Source organism: Ornithorhynchus anatinus, chromosome 11 (genome assembly GCF_004115215.2).
Source record: "Ornithorhynchus anatinus isolate Pmale09 chromosome 11, mOrnAna1.pri.v4, whole genome shotgun sequence".
In the NCBI taxonomy this organism is placed as follows: domain Eukaryota; kingdom Metazoa; phylum Chordata; class Mammalia; order Monotremata; family Ornithorhynchidae; genus Ornithorhynchus; species Ornithorhynchus anatinus.
The window spans coordinates 14,951,649-14,972,955 of NC_041738.1; the positions used below are offsets into that span (position 1 = coordinate 14,951,649).

At 52.8% G+C, this 21,307-nt stretch overlaps 1 protein-coding gene across 1 annotated transcript in view; it reads right to left on the reverse strand.

Moving 5' to 3' along the window:
• Positions 1–1,359: 1,359 nt before the first annotated feature.
• The window catches only part of HAP1 (huntingtin associated protein 1), a 28,268-nt gene continuing 8,320 nt past the window's right edge, over positions 1,360–21,307 (reverse strand). Inside the window, exons 5-18 of the mRNA XM_029075276.1 lie at positions 17,415–17,491; positions 17,094–17,210; positions 14,620–14,720; positions 14,374–14,482; positions 14,195–14,273; positions 13,198–13,328; positions 12,900–12,974; positions 12,220–12,357; positions 12,068–12,135; positions 11,701–11,898; positions 11,289–11,539; positions 8,548–8,730; positions 4,754–4,856; positions 1,360–2,137 (exon numbers count right to left, since the gene is read on the reverse strand). Coding sequence (XP_028931109.1) covers positions 1,723–2,137; positions 4,754–4,856; positions 8,548–8,730; positions 11,289–11,539; positions 11,701–11,898; positions 12,068–12,135; positions 12,220–12,357; positions 12,900–12,974; positions 13,198–13,328; positions 14,195–14,273; positions 14,374–14,482; positions 14,620–14,720; positions 17,094–17,210; positions 17,415–17,491 — 2,045 coding nt within the window. The 3' untranslated portion in view covers positions 1,360–1,722. The remainder of the gene's footprint in view (positions 2,138–4,753; positions 4,857–8,547; positions 8,731–11,288; positions 11,540–11,700; positions 11,899–12,067; positions 12,136–12,219; positions 12,358–12,899; positions 12,975–13,197; positions 13,329–14,194; positions 14,274–14,373; positions 14,483–14,619; positions 14,721–17,093; positions 17,211–17,414; positions 17,492–21,307) is intronic.

Consider the following 21,307-nt stretch of genomic DNA (forward strand, 5'->3'; position numbering starts at 1 on the left):
AACCCCTTATTTACCCAGTTCCTCAGCCTGGAACTGCCTCCACTCTACCATATGAGACCTCAACACACACACACAGAAAAAAAAAAAACCAAACCCACCCTCTCCAGAAAGCCTTCCCTGATTAATTTAACCTATTTCAATCGGGTCAATCCGGCAACTGCTCTTAATTCTTATGAATTTATTTTATTCTCTTCCTCAGCACTTACGTGTATATGTGTACTTTCATTAGGATGGGTTTTTTTTTTAAATATCCAGTGATTCATGCTGATAGTTAAACCTGAGCAATACGTATGCACCACTTCCTGTTATACTTTTTTTATGGTATTTGTTAAGCACTTACTATGTGTCAACCACTGCTCTAAGCATTAGATATAGTTGATACAAATCAATCAAGTTGAACACAGTCCCCATCCCACATAGGGCTCACAGTCTAAGTACGAGGGAGTAGGATTGAATTCCATTTTACAGATGAGGTAACTGAGACAAAGAAAAGTTTAGTGACTTGCCCAAGTTTACACAGCAGACGTGGAAAATGGAGAATAAGACTATGAGCCCCGTGTGGGACAGTCTGATTACCTTCTATCTACCCCAGTGCTTAGAACAGTGCTTTGGCACATAGTAAGTGCTTAACAAATATCATTATTATTATTTAGTGCTTAGAACAGTGCTTGACACATAGTAAGTGCTTAACAAATGCCATCATTATTTATTATTATGTGGTACAGTTGGGATTAGAACACAGGTTCTCTGACTCCCAGGCTCGTGCTCTTTCCACTAGGCCACACTGCTTGTTCTTTCTCCTGCTCCCACTCTCAGTAAATAATAATAATAATAATAATAATGGTAATTGTTCAGCGCTTGCTATGTACCAAGCACTGTTCTAAGCAGTAGGGTAAATACAAGGTAATCAGGTTATCCCATGTGGGGCTCAAAGTCTTAATCCCCATTTTACAGATAAGGTAACAGGCACAGAGAAGTTAAGTGACTTGCCCGAAGTCACACAGCTGACAGGTGGCAGAGCCAGGATTAGAACCCACAACCTTTGCCTCTCAAGCCCATGCTCTTTCCACTAGGTCAAGCTGTAGACAGGAGGGGGAGGAGAGGTCCCTGCTTACTAAGCCCCTCCCTAGGCCAGTGCTCTCTCCCTCCTCATCCCCATAAGTGCTGAACTTTACCAAGAATTTTACCAATTTTACCTGATATTGCAGCAGGCCGTGGGCCCCAGCTCCGGTCTGGCCCGGGGAGGATGGAGGAGCGGGAAGGAGGCAGTGAGGGCTCGAATGAGGGAGCATGTTGGGGAGAGATGCAGAGGCCCTGGGCACCCCCCAGGTAGAGAAGATGAACAGTTGAAAGAGAAAATCCACTCCTAAAACACTGGTTTATTAAAACCATCCAGGGCTGCGAGGTGGAGGCTGAGGCAGGGGTGCAAATATATTAACCTCTTATTTACAGACGAGACCAACTAAGTTCTGGTGGATGGGAGTGCTAGGGGCTTCTCCCTCTCCCTTCCCATCCCCACCCTCCGCCAGCCCTGAGGGAGATGAAGGGAGAGGGTGGCAGGGAAGTGGAACAGGGATTAAAGTGCATATCGCAGGCTGGGCTGGGGGTCAACAGGTCAGTCCAGAGGGCCCAGGCTGGGCAGGTGGCAGGAGAGGAGGGAACCAGGCCCCTCCGTCCCCCCTGGCTTCCCTTCTTGCTCCCCCGGTCTTCCCACCCCTGGGGTCAGGGCCCGGTCCCTGGGGGCTCCGGGGTCTTCCCTCGCCCCACCCCGCTCCCCCGCGCGACCACCCGATGCAGCCCCAGCTGCCTCAGTTTCCGCACCAGGTTGAGACTGAAGCCGCGGGGCTCCCCGTGCCCCTCGCCAGCGTCCCTCACGTCTCTCAGGAGGGCTCGGGCGAGGCCAAAGCTGCCCATCGGGCGACTGCTCCAAGCTGGGGTCGGGGAGTCCAGGGGGGTGGCCGCCGAGATGCCATGCTGAGTCAGGAGGGGGAGCAGGTGGCAGAAGGCGGGGCTGGAGGGGGCAGCCGGGCATGAAGGCGGTGGCAGGGTCGGGGTCAGCAGCAGGGAGGGGGTCGACGTGGGGAAGTGGTTCAGCTTCTCTGAGGGGCCACAGGAGGGAACGATGGTATGGCAAAGGCTGAAAGAGAGAGGGGGAAGGAGCTGGTGAGGGGATGGGGTAGATGGATGTTGCCCAGGGACATTCTGCCCCCACTGGTCCACGGCAGAGGGAGGACAGAGGTGAAACCCAAGGCCCCGGCTGGCCACCCCCCTTGGCTACCCCAAGATCCTCAGGGTTCCGGATGGGCCGCAGCAGCTCCCAGAGCTTCTAATCCCACCTGCCCGGTGACCTTGGACAGGTCACTAGTTCTCTAAACCTCAGTTTTCATTTCTGCAAACTGGGGGTTCAAAACCTGTTCTCCTTCTTATATGAGCCCCTTGAGGGACAGAGACTATGTCCAACCAAGTTATCTTGTACTTGCTTCAGTGCTTAGTACGGTACTTTTCACAGAGTAAGCGACAATTATTAATATTCCAGGAAGAGACTGGAGGAGGGGGTAGATGACTGCTCTCCCTATCCAGTAAGCACTTAGCTAATACGACAATTATTAATATTCCAGGAAGAGACTGGAGGAGGGGTTAGACTACTGCTCTCCCTATCTTCACAACTCTCCTAAAGCCCCACTTCCTCCAGGAAGCCTTCCCCGATTATCTCCCACCACCCCCAGATCATAGCACTCCTATCCACTTCCTCAGCACCTAAGTTCCTATCAATCGACCTGTCAACTGTAAAGATCAATCTCTGTACCCAATTTTATCTACTTATTGAAATAAAAACATGCATTTAAGTATGTGCCCTATTTACTCACCTAATTTCAGCTTTCCACTTTTACTCCTCCCAGGGCCGTCCTTATTCTTCCTTGTGCCCCCACTATATGAAAATATTTTCTCTCTCTCCCCGATTAGAATGTAGGCCCCATGAGGGTAGGGAACAATATTTTGGCTTCTGTTATGCTCTCCTCACTCATTCATTCATTCAATCAGATTCATTGAGCACTTACTGAGTGCAAAGCACTGTTCTACATGCTGGGGAGAGTACCATAAGACAAACAGACACATTCCCTGCCCACAACGAGCTCACAGTCTAGAGGACTCTCCTAAGCACTTAGTACCATATCCTGCACTCGGCAGACACCAGGACAACAGTGCCAAGCTCCTGGACTGTGCCCTACACAGCACACTCCTTCACCCCCACTTCCCCACCAGTCCCCCTCTTCAGTGCCTCCTCTCCTGCCCTGGCAGGCTAGTTCTGACGAGGTGGAGCCCCAGGACAGGACTCTGAAAGGAGAGTGTCCAGTTCACTCAATCATATTTATTGGTGTTTACTGTGTGCAGAGCACTGTACTAAGAACTTGGGAGAGTAATAATAAAAATGATAATTGTGATATTTGTTAAGTGCTTATTATGTGCCAGGCACTGTACTAAAGCAGCCCTGTTGGGGGGGGATACAAACAAATCAGGTTGGACCCAGTCCCTGTCCCATGTGGGGCTCAGTCTCAATATCCATTTTACGGATGAGGTGAGGCCCAGAGAAGTGAAACCACTTGCCTAAGGTCACACAGCAGACAAATGGCATTACCGCGATTAGAATCCACGACCTTCTGACTCCCAGGCCTGTGCTCTATTCACTACACTATAACCAGCTTAGGGCAACTGACCCCTCCATGTCTAACCCTATACACCCAACAAAAAGGGTTCAGGCGGCACCCGCCTGGAGGGAGGGGACTGGATCAAAGGATCTTTCTTAAGCCTCCTTCCAGGATTAGGGTTCCAACGAATGGTAAAATATTCAAATGGGCAAAAGGGCAATACCACACTATAGCATCCTCCCTGTCTCCCGCCCTCCCCCCAATCCATTAATGACTGTCTCCCCCTCTAGACTGCAAGCTTGTTGTGGTAGGGAATGTGTCTATTTTGTACTTTCCAATGTGCAATCTGCACACAGTAAATGCTCAATAAATCCGATTTACTGACTGACATAAGGGCTAAATCCCCTGGAAACTGCTGCGAAGAGGGGGGTCATCAGCGCCTCAGTGACTTGGTGCCAGCCCTGGCCGTACATGGGGGGACTGGAAGGGCCAAACGCCCCATCTCTTCCACCTCCTAAACCCTGGTTGAGGCAAAGCTGCCCACAATAGAGAAGCAGCATGGCTTAGAGGAAAGAGACCGAGCTTGGGAGTCAGAGGTCGTGGGTTCTAATCCCAGCTCTGCCACTCGTCAGCTGTGTGACTTTGGGCAAATCACTAAACTCCTCCGTGCTTCAATTACCTCATCTGTAAAAATGGGGATTAAAACTGTGAGTCTCACGTGGGACAACCTGATTACCTGGTATCTACTCTGGTGCTTAGAACAGTACTTGGCACATAGTAAGTGCTTAACAAATACCATTATTATCATTAGGACCTTTATTCCCTTCTCCCTTAGCCTTAGAAAGGAGGGGCAGGAGGGGACCCCACACTCTCATCTCCCAAGAACCAGGCACACCCCTGGCACGCCCCTCCCCCTCCAGGCCCAGCCCGCTTTCTGCCTCCTTGTGCTGGTGGCTCCACAAACACTGCCGAGCCCCAAGACCGGCCCCTGGCGCCGGGGGGTGCTGGGGAGGGAAGAGACAGCTCAAGCCTGGGCTGTGGAGGGCAAGGGAGAATGGCAAGGGCACTGGAGGTCAGGGTGGAGGGAGGGGGTCACGACACCTTACCTGTGGGTGACTGAGGTGACGTCGGAGGAAGTGGGGCGGGCAGGGCGGCAGGTGGTAATGGTGTGGGTGGCCGGGGTCTGGGGGAGATTGTTAGGGTGCAACACTGGAACGGGACAGGAAACACGAGGTTAACAGGGGAGGACACCATCATGGGAGGGAAGGGCAGGCAGGAGGGAGGGAGGAGGATGGGACGAAAGGAGAGGAAGAGGCATAACCAGGAGCAGGCAACCAGGGACCAGGCTGAAGGCACTGGGCCGGGAGAGCGGGGGGGTACAGTGAGTGGGGGAGATGCAGGGAGAGGAGAAGAAAGGAGATAAGATAGAACAGAAGGACAGACCTCTGGACCTTCTCTTCATATCCTTGGCCAGTGATCTTGGTAGGTCACAATTTCTCGGGGCCTCAGTTTCCTCATCTGTAAAACGTGCTCTAGACTGAAAGTTCCTTTTTGGCAGGGAACATGTCTTCCGACTTTGTTACATTGTACTCTCTCAAGCACATGGTACAGTGCTCTGAACATAGTAAGCACTCAATAAGTCTGACTGATGGATTAAAATGGGAATTCATTACCTGTTCTCCCTCCCCGCTAGACTATGAGCCCCATGTGGGACAGGGACTGCGATCTGATTATCTTGTACCTCTCCTACTGCTTGGCTCATAGTAAACACCTGAACAAATACCACAATTACTATTAATAATACTTCTCCCTCATCGAGTCCCATGCCCATTGCCCCCAACCCCCAGCAACTATTTCATACCTCTAACTTGCTTCTGTGGTGCAGGAAAGCAACTACCAATTTTGTTATACTGTCCTCTCCCAAATACTTAATATAGTGCTCTGCACAGAGTAAGTGCTCAATAAATGCCACTGATGATGAAACTCACCGCCCCCCCCCAGTGCTCCCACCGACCTACTCTTGCCCCTGATGACCTGGCCAATATTTTGCTGACAAAACTGAAGCCATCAGGTGTAGGCTCCCCCAAAATCTTCCCTTCACTTCCCTAACTTCTACCCACCCTTACATCCAATCTCTTATTCTTCCCAGGCATCTCCCACGGGATGCTCTTTCTGGCTTTCAAATTCTACCCCATCTTTACCCCATTCCTCTCACCTAATAACACTGACACTCAGTCAATGGTATTTACTGAGCGATTACTAAATGCAGAGCACTGTACTAAGCACTTGGGAGAGTACAACAGAGTTGGTAGACATGTTCCCTACCCACAACAAACAGCTTCAAGAAGGACACTCACTCTTTCTCTCTGTCCAACCACCATCTTCAACTGCTCTCTCTCTCATGACTCTTTTCCCTCAACCTTCAAACATACCCATATCTCCCCTATCAATCATATTTATTGAGTGCTTACTGTGTGCAGAGCACTGTACTAAGTGCTTGAAAGAGTACAGTATAACAAAGTTGGTAGACATATTCCCTGACCACAATGAGCTTACAGTCTGGGGTAGGGGGGTGAGGGGCTGGAGGGAGGATAGATATTATAAATAAATGAATCCCTTATCCTAAAAATAACCTCCTCTGACTACCACTATTGCCCCACATTCCTCCTCTCATTCCTATCCAAACTCCTCAGACAGCTTTTAAGCTCCTATTACCTCCACTTTCCTCCAACTCTTGACCTACTCCAATCTGGTTTCCATCCTCTACACTCCACCTAGACTGCTCTCTCCAAAGTTATGATCTCCTCCTTCCTTGCCAAGTCTAATGGACTCCACTGTAGCCTAATCCTCCTCAAATTCTTGGTTCCTTAAACACCGTGGACCACACAATCAATCAACGGTATTAGGTGAGCGCTTACTATTTGCAGAGCACTGTACTAAGCACTTGGGAAAAAGCAACAGAATTAGCTGATACGTTCCCTGCCCATAACAAGCTTACAGTTTAGAGAGGGAGACAGATATTAGTGTAATTTACCCGGAGTAAGTACTTCCTCCGGAAGTCCTTGGTCAGGACGCCAGGCTGTGGGTCCAGGATGCCAGCCAAGTGGGGCTGTGCCTTCTACCTCTCCCTCTCTGCCTCTTTTACTGGCTTTTCTTCTGCCTCTCACCCCATATTTGTGGGGGTTCCTCAAAGCTCAGCTCTCGGTCCCCTACCCTTCTCCTTTGATAACTCCCAGATCTCTCTCACTAACCCTAACCACTCTCCTCCTTCCTCTTATCTCCGGAACATCTCCTCATGGATGCCCCACTACCACCTTAACCTCAACATGTAGAAAACTGAACTCATCTTCCCTCCCAAACCCTCTCCTCACAATTTTCCCATCACAGTTAACACCATCACCACCTCTGTCTCACAAGCCCACAAATCTTGGCATTATCCTTGATTCTTCCCCCTCTCTCAACTCTCACACCGAGTAGTTCATTAAATCCTGTCAGCTTTTCCTCCACAACATTCCCTGGATTTGCCCCTTCCTCTTTATCCACCAAATGGCCACCACCCTGGTCTGGACACTGGTTATATTCTAGCTTACCTATTTCATCAGGCTCCTCACTGGTACTCTCCCGGGTAATCCCCCTCCTCTCTAGTCCATACTTCAGTCTGCTGCCCAGCTCATCTTTCTCTCCACTCCTTTAAAGCCTCTGATAATTACCAATTCCTTTCCTTACCCATTCCTCAAAGATTCCTAACCCCAAGCTTCCAGACATTCCATCAGTTCACTTCCTCTTACCTAGCTACTCTTGCCTCTCACTACACCCCAGCTTACATTCTTCCTTCCATTCAAGCTCATACCTCATACTCTCATACCTTGTTCTTGACATTCCCAAACTCTACCTTTCTGCTCATGTCCTACCTTCAGCCTGGAACTCTCTCCCCCTTCAAATCAGCCAGGCCCCAGCTCTCCCCATCTTCAAGCCCTCTTGAAACCCCACCTCCACCGAGAGGCCTTCTCTAATTTTCTTCACCCCAAGATCATAATCTCCCTTCTACAACTTTCAGCACTTCAGTCATCTGCCACATTTTGTATGCATCAATTTACATACTCCACTGCTCAGATACTGTCTCTTTCCATCTTTCCAAACTCTTTCTTCCACCTAACAGTATATTATTTATTTTGCGTCTACCTCCCCTTTAAACTCTTTGAAGGCAGGGATTACATCTTCTAACTCTGTCGTACTCTTCCAAGCATTCAGTACAATGTTCTACAAATAGGAGATGTTCAATATATATGATTGTCTGACCCTCTGAGATGACTGTCTGCCCCTCTGTCAAAAACTGAAGCAGCGTGGCTCACTGGAAAGAGCACGGGCTTTGGAGTCAGAGGTCATGGGTTCGAACCCCGGCTCTACCACTTGTCAGCTGTGTGACTTTGGGCAAGTCACTTAACTTCTCGGTGCCTCAGTTCCCTCATCTGTAAAATGGGGATTAAGACTGTGAGCCCCACGTGGGACAACCTGATTCCCCTGTGTCTACCCCAGCGCTTAGAACAGTGCTCAGCACATAGTAAGCGCTTAACAAATACCAACATTATTAAAAAGGGAGGAGGGTCCAGCCGGGGGGTCGGGGGGGGAGGGCGGGCAGCAAGCAAAAGAAGGGGTGGGGGCGGGGAGGAGGGGGAAGGGAACAGGCAGAGGAAGGCCTGGGGTGGGAGAGGGTTGGGGAGACAGGCAGACAGAGGAAGGGCCAGACAGTGTGTGCCCAGAGGAGAAGCGGGAGGAAGACTTCCTGACACACGACCAGAGACGGGCAGAAAAGCAGAGTGGAGGTGGGGCTGTGACGGGAGAGTAGAACATATCTCCTCAGGGACCCCTCTCTCTACACCCCAGACCTGGATGGGCTCACCTGGAGGACGGCCCTTGACCACAGCATCCACCTCATCCTCCTCCAGGTCCTGAAGGTTGTAAACCTCCTCTGCATCCACCTCCAGCCTCCGGAAGTCCTTGGTCAGGACGCCAGGCCGTGGGTCCAGGATGCCAGCCAGGTGGGGCTGTGCCAGCTGCTGCCAATGGTGCAGGGTCACTGAACCTGTATGAAAAGGAGAGGTACCTGAGTCCACCGCCTGAACATGAGATTCCCCCTCCCCACTCCAACCAGCTGCCCCTGCCCAACCCCACAGGACAGGGAGACTGAGCCCCTTGCAGAAGTGTTGGGGGAGAACCCCAAGGTCAGCCCTCCCAGATACTGACCAACCCCAGGAACCCCTCCCCCGGGCTTCTTTCTCCACAATATTCTACAGATCCGCCCCCTCCCCTTCCTCTCCTGCACTCGAGTTTGGGCATTCATCACATCCTGGCTAAAGCACAGCACTGGCCTCCTCACTAGCCTCCCTGTCTCCTCCTCCTCCTAGGTTGATTCGCCACACTGCCGCCTGGATCACCTTCCTGCAACATTGCTTGCGAACATCTTCCCTCTCTTAAAAAGCTACCAATCAATTAATGGTGTTTATTGAGCGCTTACCAACATTGGCCCACTTCCCACCGCAGCAAGCAGAAACATCTCCCATTTGGTTTTGCGGCTCTCCCACCAGCTATTCCCATCTTACATATGGACTCTTGACCCTGACTCCCCAGCTCGCTCTCTTCACTCCTCCCAAACTCACCTCACTGTATACCTACCTTGCTTCTCTCCCACCTCCATTATTAATTACTAATATAGTAATAACAGTAATAGTAGTAGTGGCATTTGTTAAGTGCTTTGTGACAGGTACTGTACCAAACACTGGGGTAGATACAAGGTAATGAGGGTGGACAGTTCCTGTCCCTCATGGCACTCACAGTCTAAGTAGGAGTATGATTTACTTAATCCCCATTTTACCAATGAGGAAGCTGAGGCACAGAGAAGTGGCAAGTGGTAGATCCAGATTTAGGTTCCAGGTTCTCTGACTCGCAGGCCCGCACTCTTTCCACTAGGCCACACTGCTTCTCCATTTCCTCTTTTCCACTGTTGCCCAGCCTGACACTCCCTCCCCCATGCCAAGGTCGCCAACAGTTTCCCCCTCGCCAAATCTAACAGACTCTACTTCAATCTAACCCTTCTCCGCCTCTCAGCAGTCTCTGACACTATTGGCCACCCTCTTCTCCAGGAAACACTACCTATCCTTGGCTTCACTGGCACTGTTCTCTCCTCATTTTCCCATCTCTCTGGACGCTCGCTCTTTTGTCGGCTCTTTCTGGGTCTCCTACCTAAATGTAGGGGGCCCTCAATGTTCAGTTCCAGGTCCCTTTCTGTTCTCTATCTACACCCACTCCCATCCACCCTCACAGCTCCCACTGTTACCTCTAGGTGAATGACTCCCAAATCTTCCTCTCCCCTTTCTGCAATCCACTCTCCTGACCTCTTCCCTCTACTGCAGTCACGCATCTCCTCCTGCTTCCAGGACAACTCTGCACAGATTCTCAGCAGCACTTCAAGCTCAATCGCTCCAAAAATGAACTCCTTATCCTTCCTCCCAAATCCGCTCCTCTGTCCACCTTACGATACATTCGAATAACTTGTCTGTATTAAAATTTAATCAAAGAAAGCCTTAACTTTTCCGACTTTGATGAAAACACCAACATTCACCCTGCCTTCCAAATCAACCACGGCATTATCCTTGACTCCTCTCTTTCTTTCAATCCCCATATTAGGTCAGTCACTAAACCCTACTAGTTCTTTCTTTGAAATCCAGCCCTTCCTCTCCATCCAAACTGCCACTTGTCTGGTCACTTGTCGCATCACAACCTGATTACTAAATCCTCTAGAGACTTTAAGCTCATTGTGGGCAGGGAACGTGCCTGTTTATTTGCTCTGCACACAGTAAGCACTTAATAAGTGACTGACTGAATGAATGAATCAGTCTCCTCACTGACCTCCCTGCCTCCACACTCTCCCCTGTCCAGTCCATATTTCGCTGTGCTGCCCAGATCATTTTTCTAAAAAAATCATTCTGCACATCTCTCCACTCTTTAAATCCCTCCCAATGGTTGCCTACTCCTCCCTGCATCAAACAGAAACTCCTTCCCATCATCAGCTTCAATTATTTCTACCCCACCTACCTAAAACTCCATTCCCATTCACTTCTGGCAGATCTCTGGTCTCTCCATCAAACCATTTCTGAAATCCCAACTTCTCCCTGAAGCCTTCCCTGATTAATTCACAACAGTTACCCTTAACCCATAGTATTTACACCCATCCTTAGCATTTGCTTCATTCATTCATATTTATTGAGCACTTACTGTGTGCAAAGGGCTTGTGAGAGTACAATATAATACACAGACACATTCCCTGCCCACAGTGAACTGATAGTCTAGCTAACATGCTGCATGCATGTGTATACCATTCAGTTATTTCATCCCAACCCACTTAGCCTGCTACCTGCCTGGTCCTTGTTCTTCCTCCTGCTCTGTTTCGAAATAATTTATCTGTCTCTCTCCCCTACTGAAGTGTAAATTCCTTGAGGGCAGAAGACGGGTGTCTTCCTCCTGCTGAACTCTCCCAAGCCTTCATGAGGTACAGGCATCAGCAGGCCCTCAATACTGTTGCCTTATTGGTTCCCCTCCCCATTGGTGACGCCCCTCCCAGTTGACATAACCAACACCCCCTACCTTCCAGGGGCTTCACGATCTGCAGCTTCTCAGGCAGGTAGACCAGCGAGCCTAGGGACGGCCCAGGGCCTGGGAGCTCATAGCAGTCGGACCCGGGGAGCACACTGAAGCCATCTTCATCCCTGATGGGCGTCCTCGGTACCCGCTCTGCCCCCTGGGTCACCTGCCAGGCCTCCAGGCGCCGCAGCACCTGCTCCAGGGTCTTGCCACCAGGGGTGCCCGCCGCCTCCTCCTTGGTGGTCACTTCACTCCTGGAAAGTGGGGAGGGAGCTTTTGAGTCCTAGTTGCCCAACACCCACCCCCATGGCTCCAACTGTGTAGAGGTGGGTTCGCAGGACTTGTGCAGCCCCTTGTGATGCCCACCCACTTCGCTTCTATCACCCAATCAGCCCTCCCTCCCCCTTTCACTCACAGGGGGTCCCCAGAGGCACTGCTAACAGAGTCCAAGACGGAGTGCGGGGTTCCGGGCTGGCTGCGCTGCAGGGAGCCAGAGAGGTGCTGGGGGGTCCCGGGGACTGATTCAGAGAGGTGCTGAGGAGTCCCGGCGACTGAGCCGGCTCGGCTGCTCTGGTTCACTGCTTTGACGGTCTCGAAGGCCCGGCGCAAGGTGCTGGCAGCCAGGAGAGGAGAGAAGGGCAGTCAAACCAGTAGCTGCAGGCGTGGGCCCCCCCAGACCAGAAAGTGACACAGAGCAGGCTCGGGGAGCAGCGGAGAACGAATGCACTCCCACTTGCACCTCCCTTCCCGCCTTATCCCTGACCCGAGCCCCTGCTCCTCACCCATGCTCGGACAGCTGGCTTCCAGAGCGTTTCTTCATTGTCCCCTTGATCTCTGCAGCCAGAGAGTCCTGGAAGCAGGAGACCTGGGGTCAGAGAGACCGCGGGAGTGGGGGCGGGTCCCGGAGGCTGCGGGGAGCGGGTCCTGGGCTCACCAGGGGCAGAGCGTGCAGATTGCTGTAGTGGTTGACGGTGCTGCTGGGGAGGTCGCGGTTCCGCTGGTTTCTCAGCTCCTCCTGGGCCTCGGTCAGCATGGCCCCGCACTCAGCATACTTCTCCTGCAGATCCTGAAGCTACAGGCAACACCAGCCAGTCACCCTCAGATGGGCATCTTCCGACAACCCCTCCTCCCAGCCCGGGAACAATCCTAAATCTCTGGGGCTGCACTCGGGTCTGGGTATGGGAAAGTGCCTCCTTCTTCCACAAGTGCTTCCACAAGGAGCGTAAGCTCCTTGTGGGCAGGGAATGCTGATGATGACAGTACTTGTTAAGCACATATTATATGTCAAGCACTGGTCTAAGTGCTGGGGTAGATACAAGATAATCATGTTGAGCATGGTCCCTGTCTCTCATGGGGCTCAAAGTCTTAATCCTCATTTTACAGATGAGGAAACTGAGGCCCAGACAAGTGAAGTGCCCGGCCCAAGGTCACACAGTCAACAAATGGCGGAGCCACATTAGAACCCAGGTTCTTCTGACTCCCAGGCCTGTGCTCTATCCACGCGCCTCTGTTATATTTTTATATTGTACTTTGCCAAGCGCTTAATTCAGTGTTCTGCACAGTGTAGGCACTCAATCAATACAATTGACTGAACCAGGGAGGGATGGGACGGACCTCAGTGCGGAGCTGCTGCTGGACTTCTCGTGATGCCGCCAGGTGCTGCTGCAATTCGTCCCTCTCTGTCCCAAACTGCAGAGACCCCCGCAGGCCCACATTTCTCACCGTGCCCCCCAGGGATCCCACCTCCCACCGGCCCCCTGTAACCCCCTCCTCCCCGGGATCTCCCCGATGCCGGCCCACGTTACCCAACGCCCACCAGTGATCTCACATTCCACCAGCCCACGTTACCCGTCACCTCCCAGGGCATCGTCCCTAGGGGTGGCCTGAGGGCGTGGTCTGGGGGATCGCTCACCGCCCGGCAGCGGCTCTGCAGCCCTGCAATCTGGCCCAGGAGCTGGCTGATCTCTTCCTGCTGCCGCGCCTGCTCCTCCACCCTCCGGGACAGCTCCTCCGACAGAGCGGTCACCTGGCGGCTCGCCTCCGCTGGGGTGGACACCACGGTCACAAACCCCCCAACACAAGTTCCCCATCCCAAACTCCCCTCACCACTGGGAACCTTTTTTTTTTTTTGTATTAGTTAATTGCTTACTGTGTGTCAGCCACTGATCCAAGCACTGGAGTAGATACTAATAATAATGGTATTTATTAAGGACTTACTATGTGCCAGTCACTGTACTGAGCTCTGGGGTGGATACAAGCAAATCGGGTTGGACACAGTCCCTGTCCCTCATGGAGTTCACATTCTCAATCTCCATTTTACGGATGAGGTAACGGAGGCACAGGGAAGTGAAGTGACTTGCCAAAATCACACAGCAGACACGTGGGGGAGCCAGGACTAGAACCCAGGTCCTTCTGACTCCAAGGCCTGTGCTCCATCCACTAGGCCACACTGCTCTCGCCTTTGTCACCCCAGATCCCCTTCGAACACCTCCAGGACCTCCACTCTTCCCCACCTGAAACTCTCCTCCCCGCTCCAGAGGCCCTTCGACCTCTTCTCCCAGATTCCCCCTCAAACTCTCCCCCCGATAATAATAATAATAAAGATAGTATTTGTTAAGCACTTAGCACAGTGCTTGACACACAGTAAGGGTAGATACAAGTTAATCAGGACCCACACGAGGCTCATGTTCCAAGTAGGGAGGAGAACAGGTATTGAATCCCCATTCTGCCTACAAGGGAACTGAGACAAATTAAATAACTTGCCCAAGATCACCCAGCAGGTAAGTGGCAGAGCGGGGATTAGAACCGAGACTCTGACTCCCAGGCCCTTTTGACTGCCCCATCGACCTCCTCCCTCCCCCACAACAAGCCCCCTTTGTCCCCTCCCTCCCAAAAGCTGGCCCACATACAGAACTGCTCCACACAATCCAACATCAGCTGCTGCTCCTGATCCTCATAGTGGGAAGTCTCCGTGGCGATGCTGGTGGCCTGGGATGTTGGAGGAGGGACAATGTCGGACCTTGGCCTTGGATCCCAGCTAGGCCTTTTTCCCCTGCCCCCCTCCCCCCCCGCCCCCCTCGAACCTCACCTCAAACCTCAGCTGCTCGTTCTCCTCCTCCAGCCCCCTGAGCTTCTGCTGCAGCACCTCCAGCTGGACGCTGTGCTGGAGGGACAGCGATGAGTCATTGCGCCGTAACCTGCGGGGGGATGGGTTAGAAGGAGAGCGGTGGGTCCCCCACCCTTGCTGGGGAAACTGAGACCCCGGTGGCCCCGGCAGGAGTTCCCGGGTCGCCCGTGAGCTGCCCTGAGGGTGGGGGCAGGGCCAGACACTCACGGGGTGGCGGTGGCGCTGGGAGGATCGCTGTCCTCCGTGGTGTTGGTGTACAGGTGGAGGAGGTCATCGCGCATGGCCACCTCATGCCGCAACTGGGCGATCTACAGCGGGTGAGAGAGAGCGGTCAGTCAGTGGCTCATATTCATTCATTCAATCTGATTTTTTGAGCACTGTGCGCAGAGCACTGTACTAAGCACTTGGGAGAGCACAATATAACAATAAACAGACATATTCTCTGCCACAACGAGCTTACAGTCTTGCAGCCTCCTCCCAAGGACTGAGCGCTCCACACTAGACCGTAAGCCCGTCATGGGCAGGGAACATGTCTGCCAACTCTGTTGTGTTGTAATCAATCCATGGTATTTGAGCGCTTACTCTGCTCAGAGCACTGTACTAAACACTTGGGAGAGTACAACAGAATTAGCACATCTGTCCCCTGCCCAAAACTAGCTTACAGTCTACTCTCCCAAGCGCTTAGCACAGTGTTCTGCTCATAGTAAGCACTCAATAAATACGATTGATGATGATGAACTGGAGGCTTTGGTTGATGAGGGAGTGGGAATATTCCTCCTCGGCTGTCGGGAGGATGGGGGAGGTGGGGGTTAAATTAAGTTTGAAGACTCAATCCCTACCCTACTCCATCCCTACATTCAAAAAATGATTCCAGATAGGAAGTAACAATGGAAAGATGGATATCAATCAGGGAAACTTGAAAAATCACACCTCCTCCAAAAAGCATTCCCTGACTAAGTCCTCATCTCTCCTACTCCCTCACCTTCTGCATCATTTCTGCATTTGGCACTTTAAGCCATAATATTCATTCATTCAATCATATTTATTGAGTGCAACCTTGGCACTTACGTTCATACTCATAATTCCTTTTTAAGGTCTGTCTCCCCCTCTAGATTTTGAGCTTCTTGTTGGCAGGGATCGGGTCTACCAGTTCTATTGTATTAATCTCCTCCAAGCACTTAGTAAGTGCTATGCAGACAGTAAGCACTCAAATTCAAATTGACTGGGAGAGGAAAATACAATAGAATTTGTATGCAGTACCAGCCCTGGAGAAGTTTACAGCCTAATAGGATTATTGATTATGGATCTAGATAGAAAGGTGCTCTGAGCATAGAAGCTGCTCAATAAATGCTAACTGATCAGAAGACCAATCTGATAATCAATTAGAAGCAGCATGGCCTAGTGGAAAGAGCATAGGCCTGGGAGTAAGAAGGACCTGAGTTCTAATCCCAGCTCCACCACTTCCCTGCTCTATGACTTCGGGTAAGTCACTTCACTTCTCTGTGCCTCAGTAACCTCATCTGTAACATGGGGATTAAGACTGTGAGGCCCATGTGGGACAGGGACTGTGCCCAACCCAATTATTTTGTATGTACCTCAGAGTTTAGTACAGTGCCTGGCACACAGTAAGCGTTCAACAAATACTACAATTATTAGATGAGTGCTTAAATAATGGAATATGTAAATCGACATGTACAGAAGGGGTTGGGAGCGCATAAACAGAGGTGGTGCAAAATAACTGGGGTGTGAGTTGAGAGCATGTGGCCTGGAGATGAGAAAAATGCATCTGGAAAATCACAGTGGAGGAGGTGGGCTTTGGGGAGGACTCTGAAAATGGGGAGAGCTGAAGCCTGGAGGATTTGAAGGGGGAGGGAGTTTCAGGAAGGAGGAAGGGGGTGAGTAAGAAGTCAGGGGTGAGAGAATAGAGGACAAGACAAGAAAATGAACTTGGGGGATATGGAGAATTCAAACTGAGGTGTAGCGGGACAGTGTGGGCAAGAGGGAAAGCTAATGGAATACTTTAAAGCTAATCTCCAGGAGCTTCCCTATGATGGAGAGGAGAACAGATAAACATTGGAGGTGTCTGGAGAGGAAGGAGACTGGTGCAAAAATGCCATTTTAGAAAGATACAAGCAAGGGAGTGAAGTGAGGTCTGGAAAAGGGAGAGACTTGAAGCAGGGAGATCAGAAAGGAGGTTAATTCAGAAATCAAATCACAATATGACAAGTGTGTTTTGAAGGGGTGCTTATGGTATCTGTTAAGCACTTTGTGCTAGCCATTGTACTAAATGAGGGGACTGATAGAAGCTAGTCACGTTGGACATAGTCCATGGTCCCATATGGGGCTCACAGTCTTAATCCTCATTTTTCAGCCCAGGTAACTGGGGCTCAGAGAAGTTAAGTGACTTGCCCAAAGACACACAGCAGACAAGTGGCAGAGCCAGAATTAGAACCCAGGTCCCTCTGACTTCCAGACCCTTGTTGTCAATCCATTTGTATGAAGAGGATAGGGAAAGCAGAGTGTTACTGAGGCCTCCAAAGGGCTCCCGCCTGCAGCAAACCTCACTCAATCCCTCCCTGCCTCCCTCTGGAGCCACTGTTCCTCTCTCCTCCCCCCCGTCCTCCCCCTAAGCCTTCCCCTGTCTCCAATGTGATCCTCTGTCTGCTAGCCCCGGGCCCCACCTCCTCCTTGGCCTGCTCCAGCTGTTCCTCCAGCTGTTCATTGCGTTCGGTCAGGGAAGAATTCTGCTTCAGTAGCGACTGCCCGATGCAGGCTGCCAGCTCCAAGTCCCGCTCTTTCTGGGGGTGACGGAAGAGAGCCCAGGCATCACCACCCAGAATTTGGGGATAACCAGAATTCCCACCCTGGCAGATTCCCCCGTCCCCGCCCCACCTTCAAGCCCACGCAAAGGCTGCCCCTTGCCCTTAGGGGGGCAGCTCGGACCCAGCAGACGATGTCCAGATTTGTCCAAGGTGGTTGAGGGTGGAGCAGGGGGCACCTACCTCCTCTAAGAGGCTGGTGACGGCGTCGATGTCATGATAGGTCTGGGTGATCCGGCCCACCCGTTCGGAGCAGAGCACTGCAGGGGGGGATAGAGCAGGGTGGTGCCAGTTAGGGGTGCCCACCAGGGATGGCATTATCAACCCCGCCCCCCACAACAGCAGCCTCAAGTCCAGACTACAGAGGAGTACGTTGAGGGGGCGGGGAGAAAGGTGGTCCCTGTTTGTCCTGCCCTCCGATATATCTGCCTCATCCAGACCCAGAGATGAGGGGGGAGCGGGCTGGCCTCCAAAGACCCTCACCCCACAAGGAGAGCGATGCCAGCTAGAGGCCTCTTCAGGACCCCATCCCTCTCCCCATGGAAGGCTGACTTGACCCAGTTTCTCCGGAGCTGTGGGGGAGGAGAGAGTCCTCTGCCTTGGGGGTGGGGATGCTGCTTCCCAGGGTGGACCAACTCTGTTATACTGTACTCTCCCGAGCGTTTAGCCCAGTACTCTGCCCACCGCTGACATTCAATAAATACCACTCTAACTGACCAACCTCAGGGAATCAACCCCGGGGAGAGGGGAGGAGGCAGGGTCCCTGGGCCAGGATGGCAAATGCAAAGGATGAGGCTTTGGCTAATCCGTCCCCCCAGATTCCCCCAAAGCTGGGCAGCGGGTGGAAAGCTCTTGGCATGTGGGAGGGGTAGTTTCTTGAGAGCAACCCCCCCATCCTCTCCCCTCCCACCTCGTGAGCCTTACAGGCTGCGTGCAGTCTGGCACGTCCACCTGATAGCCCCCCCGCCACCCCAACCCTGCTCTCCCCGTCCACCCGGGCCTGTCACTCCTCTCATCAGTTCTGTGGCCCTAATTGCTCTAATTGGAGCGTGAGCTTCGCCTCCAGCCACAGTCCCTCTCCCTTTTCCCCCCTCCCCAATGGATGGACCCTCTGGAGGCAGACCCCTCCCCAGGGGCTGGGGCGGCAGCAGGCCCCACAGTTCCAGCCGGGGGCCGGGTAGGTTTGGGGACAGTCAGGAAATGGAATCAGGTCTGGCCTGGAAGACGGACCCGTCTCCACGGACTGCACAGAGGAAGAGGCCACCCTCTGATCACAGACAGCAGCTCTGACCTAAATGACAACCGTGGCTCGGCCCCTTTCTCCTACCAGGCTCCAAGCAGTGCCCTGAGCAAATTTGGGCGACCCTAGCCCTGGGACCCAAGAGCCCCCCAAACACACACACACACACCTAATACTCTCCTAACAGGAATCACAGCAGCCTTCCCCCCTTTTCCGGAGCTCACAGAAGCCCTTTCCCAGCCTGTCATCCTTCACCTCCCACTCTCCTTCCCGAAATCACAACAGCCCAACTCCGGTCACCCCCCCCCAGCTCCGTCCCCGGGATCCCAGCAACCCCCCACCCCCAAATCACCTTGTACCCTCCCCAGCGCTTAGAACAGTGCTTTGCACATAGTAAGCGCTTAACAAATGCCAACATTATTATTATTATCAGTGGCTGGCCGGAACCTGCAACGGCAATTTGGAGCCCAGCGAGGTAGGAGGGGCAGGGGTCCGCTCCGGGATGGGGCGTCCAGGACCCCACCCTCCGCGGGGCTCCCCTGCCGCTACCTTCCTCCAGCTCCCGGCTGAGAAAGTCGGCGGCGTTGGCCAGTCCGGAGCTACCGGACACTTCGGCGTAGGGAGCCGGGCTGCTCCAGACCTCTAAGGTCACCGGGCCGTCCATCCCGGCCAGCAAGTCCTGGCTGTCGAAGACGCGGATCGCCCACTCCCCCCGCCGTCCAGTCCTGCCGGACACTGCAGCCGCCTCCTTATTTATAGGCTCTCCTTATTTCTGTGCACCTGGTCGGACGAGCCCACGTCCCCCGAGGGGGGAGGACCCCAGAACCGCAGTGGGACAACTCCCGAACCGCGGCGACGAGGGGCGAGGCGACCCCTGCCCCGAGGTCGTCAGAACTCACAAACCACCGGGTCGGGCCGGACCGGACCGGACTCCGACACTGGGCGGGACGAGCGGTTGAAGGAGGAGTCGGTTCCCCCCTCCGGAGGCGGCGAGTGGTTCAGGCCAAAAGCGAGGCACGTGGTCGGTGGTTGCGGGCAGCCCTGGCACCCCCCAAACCCACGCATACAAACCGCAACACGCACACACCCCTGCTCCCCCTCCCCACCTTCCTTTTCCGTCCTGGACCCCGGCCTTTTCATTCATTCAATCGTGTTTATTGAGCGCTTACTGTGTGCAGAGCACTGCAATCCCTGCCCAACAAGGGGCTCACTTTTCAGGGGAGGGTCGGAGACACGGGGTGGAAGGGGCGAGAAATGGGGGAGGTCTCGGTCCACTGGAGCTTCACGGGAAAGCATAGTAATGAGATGCAAATAAAATGCAAATGAGCTTTGGACACCTGCGGGACTAGTGAGGGGGGATTGGGAGTTGGGGCCTTGGCGGGCTGGCAGGAGGGCAGTGGCCAAGGACACTGGAGAAGAGGCCCCCTCCCTTAATCCCCCTGGATTTCTGCTCCCCAGTTTGGCTCCCCTCTGGCCAATCGGCTTAGGGGCCGTGTGGCCACACTGACCCCCTGACCCGCCGGCTGCGGTCACTCCGACAGACCGACGATGGGACCGGTCGAGCCCACGCTGGCCGGGGAGCAGAGGGGCCAAACCCTGAGATGGGTGGGCTTTGACCCCGACAGCGAACCATCAAGAATTCGGGCCCGGGGAGCTGTTTGGAGAGGCAGGAACCAGATTCCAGCTCCTGCAGAAGACAGGTCCAGTGGGTCATTTGGGATTGGGTGGGATTTATGCCCCGTGACTTTGTGCTGGTGTCACAGAGTCCTCCCCTGTAGCTTGAGCTCCGGCAATTGCGTGTGCCTGTCTGATAGCTCCTGGGCCTCCCTTTTCTTAATAATAATAACAATAATTGTAATAATAACAATGGTATTTGTTAAGCACTTACTAGGTGCCAAGCACTGAACCAAGCGCTGGGGTGGATTCAGGCAAATTGAGTTGGACACAGTGCCTGTCCCCCGAGGGGCTCACTGTCTCAATCCCTATTTTACAAATGAGGTAACCGAGGCCCAGGGAAGTGAAGTGGTTTGCCCAAGATCACACAGCAGAAAAGTGGCACAGCTAGGATTAGAACCCATGACTCCCAGGCTCGTGTTCTATCCACTACGCCATGCTGCTTCTCTAGCACTAGTGAATCCCATTTGCTCTTTTCCTCACAGGCAGCGGAAAATCTGTGTGGGTATACTTCATCCTGGCCCCCTCGTCCATCCCTCTAGACACTCATGATCAGGAAGGGTCAGACCTCAGCTCTCCCCATCCCCCTTCCACCCACTTCTGCCATCATCCCAGGGCAGGGGCATAGCTAGAGTGGGGCAGGGAGCCCAGCCAGCAAATCCTGATGGCAAAACCCAAATATCCTTCACACTTCTTGAGTGACAGCCTGGTGGCTATAATATAATAATAATAATGTGATAGCCTGGTGGTTAGAATATAAAAATAATAATTATGGTATTTGTTAAGTGCTTACTATATGCCAGGCACTGTACTAAACACTGGGGTGGGTATCAACATATTGGGTTGGACACAGTCCCTGACCCACATGGGGCTCACCATCTCAATCCTGTTTTACAGATGAGGGAACTGAGGCACAGACAAGTGAAGTGACTTGCTCAAGGCCACCCAGTAGACAAATGGCAGAGCAGGGTTTAGAACCCATGACCTTCTGACTCCCAGGCCCGTGCTCTATCCACTACGCCATGCTGCTTCAGTGGCTAGGGTGTATGACAGCCTGGTGGCTGGGATGAGTGACAGCTTAGTGGCTGGGGTGAACAAATTCAGGGAGTTCAGCTAGGGAAAGTCCCTACTGGGGAGGCTGGGGACTCTGAGATCTCAGTGG